The sequence below is a fragment of the Rhineura floridana genome, chromosome 6, assembly GCF_030035675.1.
Source record: "Rhineura floridana isolate rRhiFlo1 chromosome 6, rRhiFlo1.hap2, whole genome shotgun sequence".
Taxonomy (NCBI): Eukaryota; Metazoa; Chordata; class Lepidosauria; order Squamata; family Rhineuridae; genus Rhineura; species Rhineura floridana.
The window spans coordinates 87419556-87441090 of NC_084485.1; the positions used below are offsets into that span (position 1 = coordinate 87419556).

Genomic DNA, 21535 nt, shown 5'->3' on the forward strand with positions numbered 1-21535 from the left:
TTTCAGTTCCATGTCCAGTCCTGAAACCGGATTGGTATGGATCCAAATAATCCGTTTCATCCAAGTGTGTCGACAACTGATTAGCCACCACTCGCTCAATGATCTTGCCCAGGAATGGTAGGTTCGAAATTGGGCGAAAGTTATTCAAAACTTGGGGATCCAAGGAGGACTTCTTTAAGATGGGCTTTACAATTGCCTCCTTGAGTGCTAATGGCATTACACCCTCCTCCAAGGATGCATTGACCACCGCCTTAATCCCCTCGCCCAATTTCTCTTTGCAGCTCACAAGGAGCCACGATGGGCAAGGATCAGTTAGACAGGTGGTAGGCTTCACAGTCGAGAGCACTGTTGGATCCATGAGTGCTTGTGTGAGTGAGTGTGTGAGTGTGTATAGATTTTGTGTTTTGTTATTTATTTTATTTATTATGTGCCTGGGCGGGAGGATAGTGTATTTGGAGGGAGGACCAGTGGGGGCCCCACTCAGTGTAGTGACGGGTAATGGGAGGTATGGCGCTGTGAGGAGGACATGCCAGCCTAGGGGAACTCGACCCAGACAATTGGTGGCTGTGCCGTGTTCCGGTCCTCCTCACACCCATAGGATTGCTGGTAGTTCTATCAGCCAACTCTCGGATCTCCAGTTGCTGCTTTTTAATGCCAGATCGGTAAATAATAAAACCTCCCTCATCCATGATTTGATTGTGGATGAGGTGGCCGATCTGGCATTTATTACCGAGACCTGGGTGAGGGATCTGGGAGGTATTAATCTTACCCAGTTGTGTCCACCTGGGTACTCGGTTCAGCATCTGGGTAGATCCGAGGGTCGGGGAGGGGGAATCGCTGTGGTCTATAGAAGTTCCATCCCTCTTGTTAGGCACCCTATCCATATGGCTAATGGTCTGGAGTGTCTTCATATTGTGTTGGGTCAGCGAGACAGACTGGGAATACTGTTGGCAGCACCCTGCTGCCCAACAGCTTCCCTAACTGAGCTGACAGAGGTGGTCTCGGATTTACTGTTGCGATCCCCCAAACTTTTGGTATTGGGGGATCTCAACATTCATGCCGAGACCGCTTTGTCTGGAGCGGCTCAGGACTTCATGACCGCCATGACAGCCATGGGGCTGTCTCAATTTGTTACTGGCCCTACGCATATATCGGGGCACACTCTAGACTTGAATTTTGCCACTGGATTAGGGGATGGTGATCTGGGAGTAAGGAATTTTACATCTATTCCTTTGTCACGGACAGATCATCGCCTATTGAGGTTTAGACTCACAATGTGTTCTCCCCTCTGCAAGGGTGGAGGACCAATTAAGATGGTCCGTCCCCGGAGACTGATGGATCCTGAGGGTTTTCAAAAGGCTCTAGGGAGTTTTCCAGCTGATAAAACTGATGCTCCTGTCGAAACCCTGGTCACTCTGTGGAATACGGAAATGACCTGGGCAGCTGACGCGATTGCCCCGGTGCGCCCTCTCCGCTGCAGAGCTCAATTGGCTCCTTGGTATACCTCGGAGTTAAGAGTGATGAAGCAAGATAGGAGACGGCTTGAGTGCAAATGGAGACGAACTCCCGACGCCTGTAATCATGCACTTGTGAAGGCCTCTACCAAACTCTATGTGAAGGCAGTGAGAGCAGCAAAGAAGCAGTACTTTGCTGCCTCCATTCAGTCATCTTCTAACCGCCCAGCGGAACTTTATAAAGTTGTCCGGGGACGTTTACATTCTGGTCCTCAGGACGCAATGATACCATCAATAGCCCGCTGTAACGAGTTTGCGAGACACTTCCAAGACAAGATCATGAACATCCACTGGGACCTTGACTCCAATATTGTTGCAGTTGAATCTAATGAGGTGTCCGGAGCACAGTCCTGTCCTGTTTTATTGGATGAGTTTCAGTTGGTACAGCTCGAGGATGTGGACAAAGTGCTTGGACAGGTGCGGGCGACCACTTCTGCTCTGGATCCTTGCCCCTCGTGGCTAATAAAAGCTAGCAGAAATGGAACAGCCGGCTGGGCCAAGGAGGTGATTAATGCCTCTTTACGAGAGGGAGTGGTCCCACTCTGCCTAAAGCAGGCGGTGGTGAGACCGCTCCTAAAAAAACCCTCCTTGGACCCCGACAATCTTGACAACTATAGCAAATGTTCCTTTTCTGGGCAAGGTCCTAGAGCGTGTGGTCGCTCGCCAGCTCCAGGCTCTTTTGGATGAAACTGATTATCTGGATCCATTTCAATCCGGCTTTCGGCCGGGGTTTGGTACAGAAACGGCCTTGGTCGCCCTGTATGATGACCTCTGTCGGGAGAAAGACAGAAGGAGTGTAACTCTGTTGGTTCTCCTTGATCTCTCAGAGGCTTTTGATACCATCGACCATGGTATCCTTCTGGGGCGACTTGCGGATTTAGGAGTTGGAGGCACTGCTTGGCAGTGACTGTGCTCCTACCTCAAGAACCGTCTCCAGAAGGTGGTGCTTGGGGAGCATTACTCGAGGCCCTGGGTACTCCAATATGGGGTCCCGCAGGGCTCAGTTCTGTCTCCCATGCTCTTTAATATCTATATGAAGCCGCTGGGCGAGGTCATTAGGAGTTTTGGAGTGTGTTTTCAGCAATATGCTGATGATACGCAGCTCTATTTCTCCTTTTCATCTTCTTCAGGTGAGGCTGTTAATGTACTAAACCGCTGCCTGGTCGCGATAATGGTCTGGATGAGAGCTAATAAACTGAGACTCAATCCTGACAAGACTGAGATGCTGTTGGTGGGGGGGCCCTCTGCCCAGATGGTTGATGTCCGACCTACCCTAGATGGGGTTACACTCCCCCTAAAGGGGCAGGTCCGTAGTTTGGGGATCTTATTAGATCCGCTCCTGTCTCTGGAGGCTCAGGTAGCCTCGGTGGCACGGAATGCGTTCTACCAGCTTCGGCTGGTAGCCCAACTATGACCCTATCTGGACAGGGAGAACCTTACCTCAGTTATCCATGCTCTGGTAACCTCTAGATTGGATTACTGTAATGCACTCTACATAGGGTTACCTCTGAAGACGGTTCGGAAACTTCAGCTGGTGCAGAATGCTGCGGCCAGAGTTCTCACTCGGACTAAAAGATCTGATCATATAACACCTGTCCTGGCCCAACTGCACTGGCTACCAATACGTTTCCGGGCCAGATTCAAAGTGTTGGTTCTTACCTATAAAGCCCTTAATGGCACCGGACTGCAATATCTGATGGAACGCCTCTCCCACTATGAGCCTACCCGTTTGCTGCGCTCGACGTCGAAGGCCCTTCTCCGGGTTCCAACTCACAAGGAGGCCTGGAGAGCAATAACGAGATCTAGGGCCTTCTCGGTGGTGGCCCCCGAATTATGGAATGCCCTTCCTGACGAGATACGCCTGGCGCCTTCTTTGATATCTTTTCGGCGCCAGGTAAAGACCTACCTCTTTGCCCAGGCATTTTAGTCTTAGTTTTTAATTTTAATGTTATAGTTAATTAATTGTAATTTTTATTAATTCTGTCTTAATCTGTTTTTAATGTGTTTTATACTTATATGTTGTATTCACATTCGCTGGTTTTAAATGTGTTTTTATCCTGTTGTACACCGCCCTGAGAGCCTGTTGCTATAGGGCGGTCTAAAAGTGCAATAAATAAATAAAATAAATAAATAAAATTCTGACCTTCACAAGCAACCACCTTTCTGTAAGTCGGAAGGATCCTGGCCCACAATCACACAGGCAGACAGACTGGCAGAGAAAGCTAAAAATCCACTGATTCTGGCAGGAAATGACATTTTGCATTCTGAAGTTGGTTGAGAGGCAGGCAAACCAGACTGACTACCTGCCTGTGCGGTAGTGAACTGGAGTCTCCTGCTGCTGGTGGTGCCCCTTACGAGAGACATGGGGTGTCATGGAAGACGTAGAGGACATACCAGGCAGGAAGCTGGAGAAGAACTTTATTTTCTCTCTTAAAGAAGAACTTAACAGAGCCAGGGAACTCCACCCAGATAAAACTCAGTGACTAAACTATATACTGTGCACATAGAGGAGAGGGTTGCTTGCAAAGCAGAGGAGGAATCGGAGAACAATCTTGCAATTGTTCCTTGTGAGTACTTGTGTGTACACACATGTATGTTCATGCACACACATAAACACACCAGAGGGTTTTTCCAAAATTTTAAGGAACGTTTACAAAACCCAGATGGCTTGTCAAGCGACCAGGGTTTGTTTGCCATCTCCAAGAAGGTGAACAATTGTAGAACAGGAAGGGTGAAATGATGTGTTCCAGTGTGATGGCTGGCTTGTTTATCCCAGCTTCACCCTAGCCTCCTCTTTTCTTGCAGGGTTTACTCAAAACAGTTTCTCACTTGATACATTTGTAGCACAAGAATGGAAACTAGTTGGCTCAACACACATAAAGCAAGTTAAACTGACAGGTAATCCAGTTTTAAATCACACATCTTCAGGCCGCCTTGCAATATATGTTTCACAGGAACATAGCAAGCTCCTTTATACTGAATCCAGCCTTTAGTCCATGAAGCTGAATATTGTCTGCACAAGTGATCCTCAATATTTTATGGGTCATGGACCCTTTGAGAATCTGATGAAAGCAATGGATCCCATAAATATGATTAAATAAATAAATACCATTAATTTTATTGCGTTGGAACTTGATTTTTTTTTATTTTGCGCCAGGTTCATGGACTTCCTGAAGCCCATCCATGGACCATGGATCACAGGTTAAGAACCCCTGGTCTACAATGGCTGGCAGCGGCTCTCCAGGGTTTCAGGCAAGGGGCTGGGGATGCACCCAGACACCTTCTGTGTGCAAAGTAAATGCTCTACCACTAAGCCCTTCTTTTCAAGAAGTAATGTAGGGAATGGCTCTCTGTCTATGGGATTCATTGCAAGTAGTTGAGGTAGGTGAAAACCTTTCAGATCTGTGTTTCTTAAACACTGTAACTTTTCTTGTCTGAGTCTACCTTGAGGTCTGAATAAATATCCTGAAGCAATCAATCAATTTATCTACATTGACTACAAACTTAAAATGATGTGAAGAACAATGCCACAGTGGAGAGTTCAAGGACAGGACAAAACCTGCTGCAAAGCTATTATAGATAACAGGAAAGCATCTAGATAGATTTACATTAAACATCCTCTTGAATCAGGTTTCTTGCCCCTGTTTTAATGCATATTAACCTTTGTGAAGTGGATGTTTTTCTCTTGTATTTGATAGAAAGCAGGATAGCCACCCTGTGGCCTTTGCCTACACATTTAAACTAGATGCTATATCCTAGTAAGAGGCTTCAGACCTAGTATTAAGGAACATCTTGCAAGTGAAAGCTGTGATATGGAAAATTAAATGGAGTAGCTCCTATTTATAAATTAAAAGATCCATCAGAACATCTCCTAACAAGTGGTCTCCTGTAGCTCATCTGCCACCCAGGGTTATTCATCAGCACTGATAAACATGTCCATGGATCATATGCAAAGGCTACCATTCCTTTGTGGTGCTCAGTGAACATGTGATCAAACACTGCACAAACATGCTGTTCTCACTGCAGCAAACTACAAGTGCATGCAAAGCTCATGCTTCTCAGGACACATTTACGGGCCAACAAAATTAGCAGCGTATCAGCTCACAGAAGAGAGGAAAAGATGGTGTTTGTGTAGTCATTGCTTGCCTTGTCTATTTAATTTGCAATAAACACTAATAATGTAGAAGACAAAGGTTTTGTAAATTGAATACATAGAGAAATGAACTGCCTCTAAACCCATGGAAGGGCTGTAGCTCAGTGGTAGAGCATGCAAAAGGTTCCAAGTTCAATCCCTAGCTTCTCCAGGTAAGACAGGGAATGTCCCCTGTCTGAAACCCTGGAGAGAGACAGACAATAGTAAGCTAGATGGACCAACCTGACTCAGTTATGAGGCAGCTTCCTATGTTTCTAAGTCTGGACATTTTGTCACCCTCCACATACATTCACACATGCAGAGCACATTCCACAGATACAAAGATAACCTGCAGGAGGAAGTGTGGAATGCCTCACTCCTTTTCCTCATGGCTCACCATGACATATTAAAAAATGTATCTGCTGCATGTATATCTAAGTAAACGTCAAGCTATGTTGTTCACTTTGTCTTCATTGGTGGCAGCACTTCTCCAGTTTAATTTTCCCAGAATGACCAACAGCAATACAACATTGGGGACACTGTGGGGATTTTTAAATGATGGTTACCTATGGTGATTTATGGTGATTCCATAAAGGAAGCCACAAACCTGAACTTACAAGATCTGGTGGTTTATAACAGATGCTATTGGAGGTCACTGATTCATAGGGTCGCCATAAGTCAAAATTGACTTGAAGGCACATAACAACAACCTGGCCACTAGGCATCGAAGAACAGATTGTTTTTTTTAAAAAGGAAAGCCCAAGACAAACATGTGGTGAGCCAGTAGCAGGTGATGGGGACCCAAGGGCTGCATAGACATTACAGGGTACTTTATATATATCCTTCGCCACACCTTCTGTCATGGAAATATCTACAATTTCCCCATTAATAATAGAAATGATGAAGATAGGGTTTAACGTATAGGTCAGTACTTGTAGGATCAGCATTATAATTTGCAGTTTTTTGTGTTGGCAATAAAGGACTGGAAAATAATCTTTTTGATGTCTTTGTAACAAAACAAAAAGGAGGTTTTTTTTAAAAAAAAAATCTACAGATTTTCCCATGCTTGCTTAAAATTGGTACCAATGGAATCACTTAAGCTTAGTAAAACCTGATACATGTCTGATAAAAACCCATCACAAATGTTTTATTTAGGGCTGACATGCAGAGTGACTAACATGCATTATCAGTTAAAGAGCTTACTCTGACTCTCAAAAAATCAAGAAAGAAACAAACTCATCTTGTTTTTTGTGGACTATATGCTCAATCTAGGAGTCATATTCCTTGAACTGTATGTAGATATTATGTTTGCTTCTATGTAGTTAATTAAGAATGAAAAAACAGGAGCCTTTTTGGTTGCTCTAAGAATAAACTATCTATGTGTCTAGAAAACTTTGCAGATCTGCACTTCATTTTTAACTATTTCACATGCCTAGCAACTTATGTTTTGAGACTAAACAATGATATCTGCCTAATGATTTAAGTTAAATTTAAGTTAAAAAATACTATGGTAAAAAAAGATTAGGGACAGCAGAATGGGCAATCAGAACAACTGAGCTTTAACTTGGCCTATGGGCTAGGTTAGTTTTCACCAACATGGTGCCCTCTAGATAGTTTGGCTGAAATTGATGGGGGTTGTAGTCGAAAACATCTGGAGGGCAATATGGCTTGGCATCCTCTGGGTGAAGTCATCCAGAGCTGTGATGAGATGTCATCAGTATGATGATGACTCTTGGTTCCAGTCCTCATTTTCATTAGATCCTATGGGACTGCTGTTTGTGGGCACTGGGCAGTGAGGAATTGGATGTGGTAGAGGAACAAGTTGAAACTTAATTCAGATACGATGGAAATACTATTGGCTATTGGAGCAGCTGACCCATGGGTAAGCATGCCACCTGTGCTATTTGAGGTTGCATGTCCCTGAAGGTTCACAGCTGCAGAATGCTTCTGAACATGGGTCTGCTGTTGGATGCTGAGTGGTACTGGTGTCTAAGAGTCTTCTTACCATCTGGCTACCAGTCGTGTCCTTTCTGGAGAAGATAGACCATGGCCCCATCTGCACTATATGTATAAAGCAGTATTACACCACTTTAAACAGTAATGGCTTTCCCCAAAGAATTCTGGGAACTGTAGTTTGTAAAGGGTGCTCAGAGTTAGGAGATCCCTATTCCCTTCACAGAGCTATGATTCTCAGAGTGGTTTAATAATCCCTCTTTTCACAGAACTCTGGGAATTGTAGCTCTGTGAAGGAACAACTCTTAGAACCCTTAACAAACTACAGTCCCCATGATTCTTTGGTGGAAGCTACACCTGTTTAAAATGGCACGATACTCCTTAAAATGTACAGTGCAGATGGGGTCCTAGTCACAGACGCACATTTGTTTGTCCAGATTGGATTATTATAGCACACTATATGTGTGGCTGCCCTAAAAATTGTCTCAGATGTTCAAATGGTCCAAAATGCCATCAGTATATTGTTATCTAGAATTGGTCAGATGGAGCAACATGCTCCAGTGTTATTTATTTATTATTTGATTTATATCCCACCCTCCCTCCCAGCAGGAGCCCAGGGCAGCAAACAGAAATGCTAAAAACACTTTAAAACATCATAAAAAGACCTTAAAATACATTAAAACAAAACAACGTTAAAAACATTTTTAAAAAAGCTTTAAAAACATATTTTTTTAAAAAAATATTAAAAACATATTATTAAAGAAAACATATTAAAAACAATTCTAACACAGACGCAGACTGGGATAGGTCTCAACTTAAAAGGCTTGTTGAAAGAGGAAAGTCTTCAAAAGGTGCCGAAAAGATAGCAGAGATGGTGCCTGCCTAATATTTAAGGGGAGGGAATTCCAGAGTTATGTGAACTTATTTTGGGTTATCTATCCCACCCTTAATTCAACATCCATTTCTTTTCTCTAAAGTCCTAATCAGTTTGGGTCCTAGGTATTTTAAAGATGACTTCCCCCTGTTATCCTATTTTTGCTCATTGATCAACATCAGAGATTCTGCTCTGGAATCTCCAGACCAAGGTGTGGTGGGCAGAGCCTGAGGTTCTACCTAGAGCAGAGCCAAAACTATGGAATTGCGTTCTTAGGAAAGGCTGCTTGGCATCATCCTTAACCTCATTCTTCTGCCAGTTGATATTTCTCTTTAGCAGGCACTCAGGGAAGGCTGATGGGCTTTCACCACTGGAAAATCTATTCCACAGACACTGCAACACACTATCAAATCTGTCATCATCATTTTTGTAAAAACTGGTTTTTTTCCGAATAACTGGGTTGTTTTTGGTGCACTTGCACTATTGTACATGGGGAGGACTGTGCATGGGGATGACCCTCTCTGCAAACTGTCCTCCCCATTACAATTATGCTATCCCCACCCTGCCATATGGACTGTGAGAAGTGCAATTTACATGGGGAGAATAGCATTTGGGCTTGAGGGAGTGCGAACTTAGCAGTGAAACAGCAAAATCTGGTGGTCGTGGGCAGCTTGGGCACCTGCATGGGCTGTACTGAAGGTCTCTGGGGGCCGCATGATTTGCTCACATGTACTTTATTTTCACATTCTACTGTAAACACAGACGGAAAAAAGTAATCCGACTTATTCCACGGTATCCCATGTGATGTAAAATACTTTAACAATGGTAAAAAGAGATATATTAAATTAACCCGACAATGTACTATACAGGCTAAAAAATAATGTTATGTGTGTGAGCACTAAAATGCCTAGCTATTTTCATATGGCAAAGCCTAAGTAACAGGAACTCAAAACCCTGTGAGATAAAAAATGGCTTCCTCTCCTAGCCTGCTCATCATACGAAAATGCATAAAGAACACATGTTCAGAGGGGTTTAATTAATATATCCTTCACACTCCAACCAGACAACTAATCCAAAAAGCCTTAGTAAAGCCATTTAGGGGAAGAGAGTATGTTGGCAGAGACAAGGATTGGGGAGATTTACTTCTTCCTCACAGACACTGTCGAGTTATGCTGTGCCATTATTTTACTTGCATGCCTTGTCTACATTCATCATATTTATCAGGAAACTAGGGCTGCCAAGAGCAGATGTTGGACCAGTTGCACAGGTGCAGCCTCATGGGCTTGGGCAAGGCTCTGCTGAGATAGCTAAGAGGTGGATATGATTCTCCTCTATTAGCTGATTTATGTTTGGAGCTTCTTGCCAGATGCGGAAGAAGAAATACTTGTGAACGTAATTTAGAGACTACTCACAAGATTACAGAATGCAGCTTGGCTACCTTGAGTTCTTTGCAACACCCCTTTCATTCTCACAACTGGGTTGCTTAAAGAGTAATGGAAGGCTAAGGCTTTTCACCCTTTCAAATGGCATCTTCATGCTTGTGAGAACAGAATCCTGTTGTGGTGTTTATTCCAGACAATTTAATTTGGAATAAAACCAGCCATCACCCAAACTGGATGTTTCATTCAACCATTCAGACAAACAGAAGTCTGTTATAAACTTTTAGGTGAGAGCAGAAACTACACTATAATAGTAGAGAGACAGCTATTTTAATATTTTCAGTGGGATAAAATGCAACCTGAAAACCCACCATATTCAACTGCACTACAAGAAAGTATAGTTGCTAATACTTGGGGAAGCCCAGCCAAATTTTGTTGTAGACTCAGTCTCAGTACTGGATACTGCTCCAAGCATGTACAGTATTTTCATGCTATTTAAGGGGAAGCATAATTGGAAGGTGTGCATAAGCAATGTTACTTTCAGACTTCTATAGGTGGAAAAAGCCTAGAGGGGCTTGAAAATATAAGACATGCAGCAGCTTGCTTTGATCTTTCCTGAAGAGGAAACCTAGTCAGAGTGTCATGGAAATAGGTCTGCATTACATGAACTTAATCAGATGAAGTGGTAGGGGAACGTTTGTCCTAGCGCAGCTGCATACAGCCTTTCACAGGCTCTGCTTATATCAACTTTTGTGCTGTATTCATGTTGGAGACTGAACTCCATTTCATGTTACCTCTGGCCATCGTGTAGAGGGAGAGTGCTATAGCTTCCTATCCAGCCGTGCAGATAACATATGAGCCAGTCTTCTTCACAAATACCTGTCTATGCAGATACCCTGTTTGAGCAGTCGTGAAACTCCCATTTTCATGAGTTCTCTTCTACAATACAAGCAAGCAAGCAAGCAAGCAAGCAAGCAAAGAGAAAAGAAAAGGAAGGGGAAGGGAAGGAAAAAGGGAAGTATATGCAAATAGCGCCTTATGATCTTGGCTCGTATACTACATAAAACAAAATAAAATGGATTTATTGTATGTACAGCGCCATGTGAATCTGATGCTGCCAAATAAATAAATAAATAAATAAATAAATAAATAAAGCATCAACTAACCTGATGCCCTCCAGATGCTTTGGACTAAAACTTCCATCAGTCCCAGCCAGCACAACCATGCTTCTGGGGCTAATGGCAGTTGTAGTCCCAAACAGCTGGAGGGTATCAGGTTGGGGAAAGCTGTGTTACATCATCTACATGTTGGAAGGGCATGTTTCTAAAGCCTCTGAAGCTAAGGTAGCATATGAACTGCGGCTGAGTATTCACAAGGTTAACAAAATTTCAAGTTGGCCTCCAAACATCTTGGGATATGATTGCCCTGTGATTCAGAAGGCAATTATATACAAAGATAGAAGACATAAAATTTGTATGTTCCAACTCCTATACCACTCACACTCTGTCTTATATTTATTGGTAGTTCTTTAATTGGGTCCCTTCTTTTTCATTTTTATGCCCTTGTCAGAGTTTTTCATAAGACCTTAGTTTGCCAAACAAGGAGCAGGTGGGTGGAAGAGGCTTTTTAAATAATAATAATAATAAAATGGGTAATTCAAGTTCAAGATCTCTGTGTGGGAGGGGAAAAATATCCTCTGACCAAACTGTTACCTGCTAGATGGCAAAATAAATAATTTTTATTACTGATTGCTATTATTGATTTTACGGTTTTTATGTATACTGCTTAAAGATGCTTTATTATTTTAAGCAGCATAATTTATTTTTGTAAATAAATTAATAAAAGCACCTAGGTCTCTTCCAAAGAAATGCAGCCTCTCATTTCATTAAGATAAGAACCATGGAAACACAGTGGAAACAATTTGCATGTATCCAGTGAAACTTACCTTTCAGGAGCAGCTAAATGAAATTAAAAGCCCATTGTGACTGACAGTGTTCTGTTTTGTATCACTGCATTGTCTGCAAGAAAAGGGCAAGTGCCTGAAATTCCAGCGCAATTGATAAGGATTGCTAGTAATGGCTATAATTAGTGTGTTGTATTGCACTTGACTGCCTTCATCAATGGAGTGGTTGCTTCTCTCTCTTGCTCATTCTCTGTCTGTCAATTTTTAGACTGAAAGAGCTGTCATATCTAAAAAAGCTGATAGTTGCTAATGTTTTGTTGTCCTTTGGGAATGAGTATCCATTCTTGGCAGGCCACATAAATGCCATTCTTGGTATTATTTTCCTTTCAAGTGCAAAGTGTATCACTTTCCTCATATATAGAAAGCACATACTGTAGGAGACAAAGTGATGCCGAGGAAGAAGTTCTCTCCTGGAACTTATGAAACATGAGTACCAAACTCCCTCACTGGTAACTGGGAATGGAGGTCAAAGATCTTTCATAACATTGGACATGTCCACAAAACCAGTTAACTCTGCAAAGCAACTGAATAATGAATGCTCTCCCTCACTATTGTTTTTTAGCTGAATGCCCATAATCTTATCTTTCTCCTGATTTTACACATTACTACTAACAACAGCAAAGCAGTGAGACTCTCAGGTAGTGGATGAGATGAATCCCTATCTACCAGCAAATTCCTTCTACACAGTTTCTTTACAGACACATTTCTTGGTTTCATCTGCATATACGTCCCTGTCATGAGAACCACTGTGGTGTAGCAGTGGCTGCAGCACTGGAAATGTCCTTGGAAGACATGGTCTCTTATCCTAACTGAAATTCAAGGATCTGTGCCATGGGCCATTACAGCAGTGCTAGTGCTGGGCAAGCTTGCGCATGAGTGCACTGGGGAGGCTGGCAGCTATAGCAGTGATGACACCAGGGGCCCCAAGGGAGAGAAAGGCAAGGTGTCAGCACTTCTGGCCCCTTCCAGGGCATGTAGGCCCTGGCACATGTCCCAGTTTATTGGGTGCTGACCGCAGACCTGTTCTCTCTGCAACCTAATTACACACACAATCATTGAAAATAGCTGATCAACTTACATCCCTGGTTGTGCATTATAACACCCAGCTATGAGCATGAGATAATAGAATGCTGATAGAAAAGTGCTTCAAATGCTGGAAATCGGTGGGCAAACTCACCCATCTTCTATGCGGACCCAGAGATCATTGAACTGTCTTTGGCGATGGTTTTTATACTGCTTCTTGTGCCACTTTTTCTGACGTCCAAACTCTTCCAGCTGGCTGATGCTGTCTGACAGTAGAAGGTGTGGAGGAAGGCTGTCTTCTTCACTGGTCTGAGGAGGCACTGAAGAAGAAGATGGTGGCACATATTCAAAAAACTGGATAGCAGTTGTGGCTGTTGCAGAGGAGCCTCTGGAGGGTGGACTGATGTTTGCCCTGGAGCTGCAAAACAAGTTTATCAAGGAGTGATTTCTGAATGGGCATGCTAGAAAAATCTTGATTCACATAATGTTGTTATTAGGTACAACAGACGGTATACAATATGGATGGGATCTGTTGGCTGGTGCCAGTTCGAAAGCATTCTGCCCACCTAACAGGCTGGCATCAATTTGAGTTCATTCTGTATCCATTAGCCACTGCTTTTACTGATCCGTGCATTTTTTCCACTTGGAAAAAATACATATTAATATTGATATTTTTTAAGGAAATGTTGATATTTTTTAAGGAAATGTTGATATTTTGAAGGAAATATCAATATTTCCTTTAAAATATTGATAGTTTGAAGAAATATGTTTTAAAAGAAATATTTTAAAAGGAAATATCGATAAATTAACATTCTTACTATCAATGTTTTAAAGGCTTTTTTTTAAAAAAGTCTGTTTTCAGAAATAGCCATGGAAATTCTCTACGTTAATATCTGCTCCTCAGCGATTGAGAATAATCAAATTAATGGAAAATTCAATACCAAATCCGAATTGGGAGGAATTCTAGCTCATCCCTAGTATACAATATGCATTTTTTCTCTGATGCAGTGATGCAAAAATGGGTGAAGTCCTATGTAGTGCTACTTAAGCATGGGATGGAAGATTTAGAGACCCAGAAGTTGTTGATCCATCTCTTCTTTTCCAGTCTCGAATGCACAAACTTGTACACAAGCCAGGCTTGAGCAAGCCTGTCCTGGGCATATGAACCTGCCCTGGGATAATGAACAAGAGCCTGCTACTCAATGACATAGGCAAGGGTCTCAGTTAGAATCGTAACAGAGAAATGTTTTTGTTAACTGCAGTTGTATAATGAATAAACTGCCCAGGAAATATCCTTCTTTGGATTTTTTTTTAAATGAAGGGTGATATTCAATTATGACTTCTGGCTGGTGCAATGACTTTTGTTTCTGCACTTACTCTTCCTTACCTCCCCCCTGCAGGCTCCCAAAATCTGCTCTGCAGAGTTGGGGGATCCTCCAGAGCAGAGGGAGGAGTGTAGAGGCTGCAGGGGGGATAGGAGAAAGGGGAATTTAATTGTGTTTGCTCTCAGGATGTTGGATCTCTCAGCCCCAAGTTTCCAAAGGCACTCAGCAGAGGTACTTCAGGTGTCTGTTTGGGAAAAGGAGTTTAGATTAACTTAACTATACAGTTCCTTCCAACTCTATGATGCTCTTCTCTTTGAAGAAGAACAGTTTAGCTTCACTGCATTTTTGATAATAGTAAGGAACATGTAACATTGCAGCTTTGGGCCTCATGCCATCATTCTGCTACTGCACCTGAAGCAAAGCCAAACATGAGCTAATACTGCTTTATGTAAATGTAAATAACTTTATTTCGGTCAATGACCAGCAATGGTCATATCAATGGGAATATCTGTCTGTTCAAGAATTCTACTCCTTTGCATATATCTTTCACCCTCTGCCCACAGACTACAGAGACATCTGTCTTCTTGTATGCAAACCATGTAAATACAAAAAAGTTTGCTACGTACATAATTGCTTGCCGTTTTACATCCCACACCCCAGTATTTGGCTGCAATTGTTACGGTTTTGGTGACAAATAAGCTTAGCAAATGCCTGCACTTATCCGCTCCTGGAATAGCCACACTCCACTAGTGTCAAAAGGAATTTATATATCAAATACTTAGGGACTTCTGGGTTGCCTTTAGGAGACACTAACATATATGAAGATTTTATTATTACCTCAATAATAACTTCAGCGGCAAGATCTCTCTGATCTGTCACCCTACTAACAACAATTAAGCTAAAATAACGGAGAGGTGACAATCCTGAAGGGCGAACACATAAATAGTGAGATGCTTCATCTTTTTCATATTATCCCAGAACTCAAATATCTCAATGAAAGAGAGAGAGAGAGAGAGAGAGAGAGAGAGAGAGAGGGTGGAGACAATGATTGCAAACCATTGTCAAGTGAAAGAAGCTTCAAGCTGTCCACTGGCAGACCTGCTTTACTAATATGGGTAAGCTTATGCTTGAAATATGTGACAGAAGTGCAATCTGTTAATGTCTGATCTAATGTCCTTGTTTTTCAAAATGGTTATAAAATGGCACAGGCAGCAGGAGAATTAAAGCCATTTCTCATAAAACAAGGCCAAGATGCCTCAGCTCACACTCAGGTTTATTCTATAGCTCTGACTAGGCACCTTACCACCCATTGCAAGGGAATCATGGCTCTTGGCTAGGCCAGCTTTATGCAATCTATGGTACTATTTTGTTTTATTTTCATTTTATTCTATCTCCCTGTCCCTCAGGGTCCACAGACTGAGACTTCTTTCCAGTGGAGTTTCTTTTCTTTCTCTCTCCAGGCAGAATCATTTCAGTTCTTCCCTTTGGGTTTTCATCTTCAGGCCTCTCTCTCTGCCTTGCTCTCTCCTTCCCTCAAGCTCTAACTTGACACACCCATCTTCCCCCTCTCCCTGCTTGTCTCAGCAGTCTCTGATCCTTAAGTAAACCACAATCTCTATATAGTCTTTTTATCCTGGCTTCCCTTCCCACTGGCCACCATTCCCCATACATGGTCCATTTCTGTTTCTTTAGGATCATTGAAATCAACAGAGCTGCAGCCTGTGATGTCATGCAAGTAGACCTCTCTCCCGATTTATTCTATTACATTTATACCCTGCCTTTTTTTCATTATAGAGCCCAAGATGGCATACATGTGGTTGCCAGGCAGTCTCTCATCCAGGCACTACCCAGACCCAGACCTCCGTAGCTTCAGCAAGGTGGGTGGCTTCAGGTGGGTCTCAGTAAGGATAAATTAGTTCCCTTAAAGCATGCTATTTTTGGCTTGATTCAATCAAATCTAAATTAAGGTTTTCAATGGTTACTACTAGTCATAGGGTGGTATTCAATGCTGCTCCTACTTAGAGTAGACCCATTGAAGTTAAGAGATATGAACTTAGGTTCATTAATTTCAGTGGGTTTGCTCAGAGCAGAGCTTGGAAAAGTTACTTTTTTGAACTACAACTCCCATCAGCCCAATCCAGTGGCCATGCTGGCTGGGGCTGATGGGAGTTGTAGTTTTAAAAAGTAACTTTTCCAAGCTCTGGCTCAGAGTAGAATCTAGTTGAACAGAACCCATAATGATTATATGCTACCTTTAAGATCAGGGGTGGTATGCCTTTAAATACCAGTTGCTGGGGAACAACAACAGAAGTGGGCTTTTGTGCTATGTCTTGTTTGTGGGCTTCCCATAGCCATCTGGCTCACTAGATGTGAAACAGCGAAATTGACTAGGCAGGTCAATCCTGCAGGGCTCTCCTGTTCTTAATGAATTTGAACATTTTCCCCAATCTGAGCTCCATAAATTGTGTTTCCAATAACACTGCGAGAATGACAAGACCTTGAGGCCTTCCAACCTCCTTGGGACCACCTCCCTTTCCCCAAAATGTAGTATTCAGCAATAGCGATGGGGTGGACATAGGGATGGGAAAATCTGTAGCTCAGTTCTCCTCATTTCTACATCAGTTTGCATTTTTTAAGTCCTCTTGAAAATTCATCAGCGTTTTAGTGCAAATTTATCCTAATAGACACATTTTATATGCAATTTTGCCCATTATCCACATTCCTGCAAAGTGATTTTCCCTAATATACTGCATTTTGTGTGTCATTTTCATGAATATATGCATTTTTGCTCATACTTTACCCTAGTTATGCATTTTTGTACACATTACTTGGCTGAAGAACTGCACTGCAAAATTCAGAAAAGTGTGAATTCTGAACTATGGCTGAGTTTCAGTTCATGTATTATATCATACAGTACAAATGAGTTAGGTTCACCTTTGTATGCAATCTGAATTAAATCTATCATTCATCCTTAGTGTAGCTATGGTAAAGAGGTCCCTCCTCTTGGTCTGCTGGCTTGTCAGCCCTCTTAGAAGGCTTCTGCTGTGAAGAGGTCTCATCTAACACAGGCACTATAGCAAACTAGGGAGGAGTCTAGACTGCTTCAAGAGTAGCCACTTGGTAATCTGAGCCTATATCAGAATCACACATTGGTTCTGAGCATGCGTAGATATATAGAGACGTATCAGTGAGAGGAGTAGTGATAAACTACTCTAAGAGCAGGTTTCGTTTCTTCATAGGTCAGACTAAGCCCTATTTATTGTAGTGGGTTGGGAAGGGAGAGGAGGTTCTTCTTGGTGGCAAACTGCCCCTAAAAATGTTTGGCTGGCATCATAAGGGGGTGGGGAGAAATCTGTTTTTTTCATGGGTTAAACTAGGCCTTTTTTATTGTCAGGGTGGGGGTAAGAGGCAATTCTTGGTGACAAACTGGCCCAAAAATGTTTGGCTGGCATCATAAAGTGGTGGTGATGGGGAGAATCTGATTTCTTCATGGATTGGACTGGGCCTTTTTATGATCAGGGTGAAGGAAGAGAAGATTCTTGGTGGCAAACTGCCCCCCCCAATGTTTGGTTGGCATTGTGTGTGTGTAATCTGGCTTCTTCATGGGCTCAGCCTGGACTGGACCTTTTTCATTGTCAGAATGGGAAGGAGAGGAACTTCTTGGTGGCAAACTCCCCCAAGAATGGACTGGACCTTTTCTATTTATTTAAAGTATCTGAAAATTTGATATGGACTTATGCAAGAAAATTAACCTCCATACAGATAAGAGCAATAACTTATTATAATTATTTTAATTAAAACTCTGAAGAAGACCAGATGTTTATTTTCTTTCTGAACCCAGGACTGTGTCTTTCATGATGGGGACTTGGGGAGAGGAGAGCAGGAGAGTAGTTGATAACACAGATGTCCTGGCATTGGTAATCTAATTAGTAGGGCATGTGTGGGGTTGTTGCACACTTCTAGTCCTAATTTCACCTTGAGTGGAGAGGTGGAACCTGTATAAATGTGGTTGATCAAAAGGAGAAGAAATTTTGAGTTAAGCATATCCCTGCTTTTATAAAAACCAAGAGACTTAAATATACTTTGTGAATGTTTGAGTCCCCACACCAGTGGAATACTGGAGGAACTTGTGGAACATCCTACTACAGTATTCAGAAATGATCATATGGTATGAAAGACCCCGCTTTTCTAATATTTTGGCTTCTTGTTTTTCCCCACCTGCCATATCTTTTTTCTCTGAGTGATAGGAACTCACAGTTTACAAGATTGGTTTTATTTAAAAAAAACAACTCTGGTGATCTTTAGACAATAAATATTAGCCATTATACTTAAAGACACTGCTCCATGTCAGAGAGATTATTTCTGTGTACCAGGGAATAAGCCAGGTGTAGCTTAAATAAAACATAATCTTGAACATATTTGCTGTTTTTCTCCATAAAAGTGACACATAGTCTCCCACATGTAATGATTAACTACACCAAGGAGGAGGTATGATTTAGCTGTAGTAAATAATGCTATTATTTTTACTTAGAAGTAAGCCTCACTGTGTTTATTTAAGTGGGTGTAGAATTGACTGCTGGTCTTCCAAGTCCTAGTCCAAATCCTAAACATTACATTTATACAATTACAGATGCTCATTTTAAATAAGCTTTAATTTAAAAATATATTATCAAGTTTTCTTTTCTTTTTACTCTTCATTAGAGTTTTTTGTATGGTTTAGGGTTGGCATTGGGGGAGAGCAGCATTCTTGTTCCTTGAACAGCTCTGTGGCATGCAGAAATTATTATGAACTAAAACTTTATTTAAAAACTTGAACTATTTTGTTTCTTTCTAAAATGATTTTCCAAGCACTGCTGGTTACTAACATAATCCTCTTCATTACCTATTTATTTATTATATTTATACCCCACCTTTCCTTCAAGGAGCTCATCATGGCACATATGGTTCTACTCCCTCTCCATTTTATCCTCACAACAACCCTGTGAGGTAAGCTAGGCTGGGACTGGCTCAAGGTCAACCAGAAAATTTCATGGCAGAGTGGGGATTTGAACCCTGGTCTCCCAGGTCCTAGTCAGAAGTAAGTAAATTCCATTGTATTCTGTGGAACTAGTGCCTACTGAATGTGAGTTTCCAGCAACTCACTCACTGTGTGTGTTAAAAAACCCCAACAGAATTGAGAGAGCATGACTGAATGAGCAGAGATCTAGTTTTCTGTTCACTGCTAAGGAGGTATGACTTAACTGTATGTATATTCATGAGAGCAAGCATAGGACTACAACTCTGTTAGGTGCTAAGTATTACTACAGCTGCAATGTTTAAGTGTCCATTATTCTTTCCAAAGGAGGAGTACAGGGAAAGATCCAGAACAGGTGGAGGTCACACAACTTTCCTCCCATCAGAAACAACTGTGACAGCAGCCAGAATCCCTTCTGAACCAAAGTAAGGCAATTTGCAGTTTAGTTAGGTGCTATATGCAAAACTAGAATACTTAAGTAGCCACAATATGTTTGCAAGGAGGAGGATGGGGAGAAAACCAAAACTTGACCATTCCCCCATGACTTCATTGGCCACACCCCCATAGCAGCCTTACTAGGTCTAGTGGGCACCAGGTACCCCTGGCCTGCACTGTACCGCTGCTCATAGCACAGTCTACTGACTAGTGTACAACCATCATCCCACATTTGTCTTAGCATTTTCTTCAGAACTAGAAACTGTGTGCTATTTGAGGACTATGCTCACTAGGAACAAAGTTTAACTGGATAAAGAGAGCAAACGTCATAATCTGAGAATCAGAAAGCCCCCCTCTTTTTTTAAAAAAGAGCAAATGGGAAATAGTTGCCATTGTGTGTTGAATGGGAACAACGTTCATAATCTCTGCCCCACTCATCAAATAAAACAATTTCAGTTTTCTTACCATAAAGAAAACCACATTATGCAGTATACCATGAAAGTGAAAACCACTTGCGGTGTCCTTCCCCAGAGCATATTATGTCACTCAGGAAACATCCTCCTTGGTGTGTACGTTTTTACACGAAGAGTTTGCTTGTTTGACTGGAAGCGCTTTATCCCTGTGCCAGTTGCCTGAGATGGTATCTCAGCCATTCATTTACATACTTCCTAATGGCTAAAAAGCTGTGTAGCAACACCCCCTTCTCCCCTCTCTTTCCACTAGGTCTGGCAACTGTGGCAGATTATTGCTGAAACTATGGGTGGCATTTAGCTATGATTCTAACAATCATGTGGCTTGTATTTTATTTTAATGCAATGTTCAATGCCAGGATATCTTGGAAATGTTTCCTGCAGGGTTTGCCTACCTCTGCTGCTCTGTGCATAGTCCAGCAACATTTTTATTTAGTGACCTGACCAGAAGTTTTTTTGGTGTTGAATTCAGCTTGCATTTCCAGTTAAACGGCTACATTGAATTTTAGTGTATGACACTTTACATGCAACACACTTCCGGATGTATTCTGAGAAATGTCACTGATTGTAACCAAAACTCATTTAGTTCCCTTGAAATTCCTCAGCTGTTTCTGCTGAGTAGACACTTCCATATTTGCCTAAACAGTTCACTTTGGGTGTCAACTGGAATTTCAGGGTGGATTTTCATATTAAAAGAAACATGAATCTCCTACCAAAAATAGCAGTCCTAGATTGTGTTCACTCTTCCTCCCCCATAGCATGGAATCCATTCATATTGTGTTTTCCTAAAAGGGACAGATACTTATGTTGGCCAGAGTTAGAGAAGCACATGGCCTAATGGCATCACACCATGACTCAAGTTAAATATACACTTCAGAGGGGAAGGAGTAAATTAATATGGTACTGCTGCTCACAGCAAAAGCCTCATTATACTCACAATGCATAATTCTGTTTTCATGTCAAAACTAGTAACTGTTTTCTTCTATTTATTTATTTATTTATTGTACTTATATACCTCCCCATAGCTGAAGCTCTCTGGGCAGTTTACAGTAACTAAAAACATCAAAACAAATATACAAATTTAAAAACATATCTTTTAAAAACAATTTAAAACACAATTTAAAAATTTAAAACAATTTAAAACACATGCTAAAATGCCTGGGAGAAGAGGAAAGTCTTGACCTGATGCCAAAAAGATAACAGTGTTGGTGCCAGGAGCACCTCGTTAGGGAGATCATTCCATAATTGGGGTGCCACCACTGAGAAGGCCCTCTCCCTTGTTGCCAGACTCCCAGCTTCCCTCGGAGTAGGCACCCGGAGGAGGGCCTTTGATCTTGAACGTAGTGTACGGGTGGGATCATATCGGGAGAGGCATTCCATTAGGTATTGTGATCCCAAGCCGTGTAAGGCTTTATAGGTCAAAATCCCTGCCCAGATGGTGGATGCTTACCCT

At 41.9% G+C, this 21535-nt stretch overlaps 1 protein-coding gene across 2 annotated transcripts in view; it reads right to left on the reverse strand.

Moving 5' to 3' along the window:
• Nucleotides 1-21535, reverse strand: part of TRABD2B (TraB domain containing 2B) — a 444269-nt gene that overhangs the window by 12118 nt on the left and 410616 nt on the right. For both annotated transcript variants that reach the window (XM_061630445.1, XM_061630443.1), the window contains one exon: nucleotides 12993-13256. In XM_061630445.1, the coding sequence (XP_061486429.1) occupies nucleotides 12993-13256 (264 nt within the window). The remainder of the gene's footprint in view (nucleotides 1-12992; nucleotides 13257-21535) is intronic.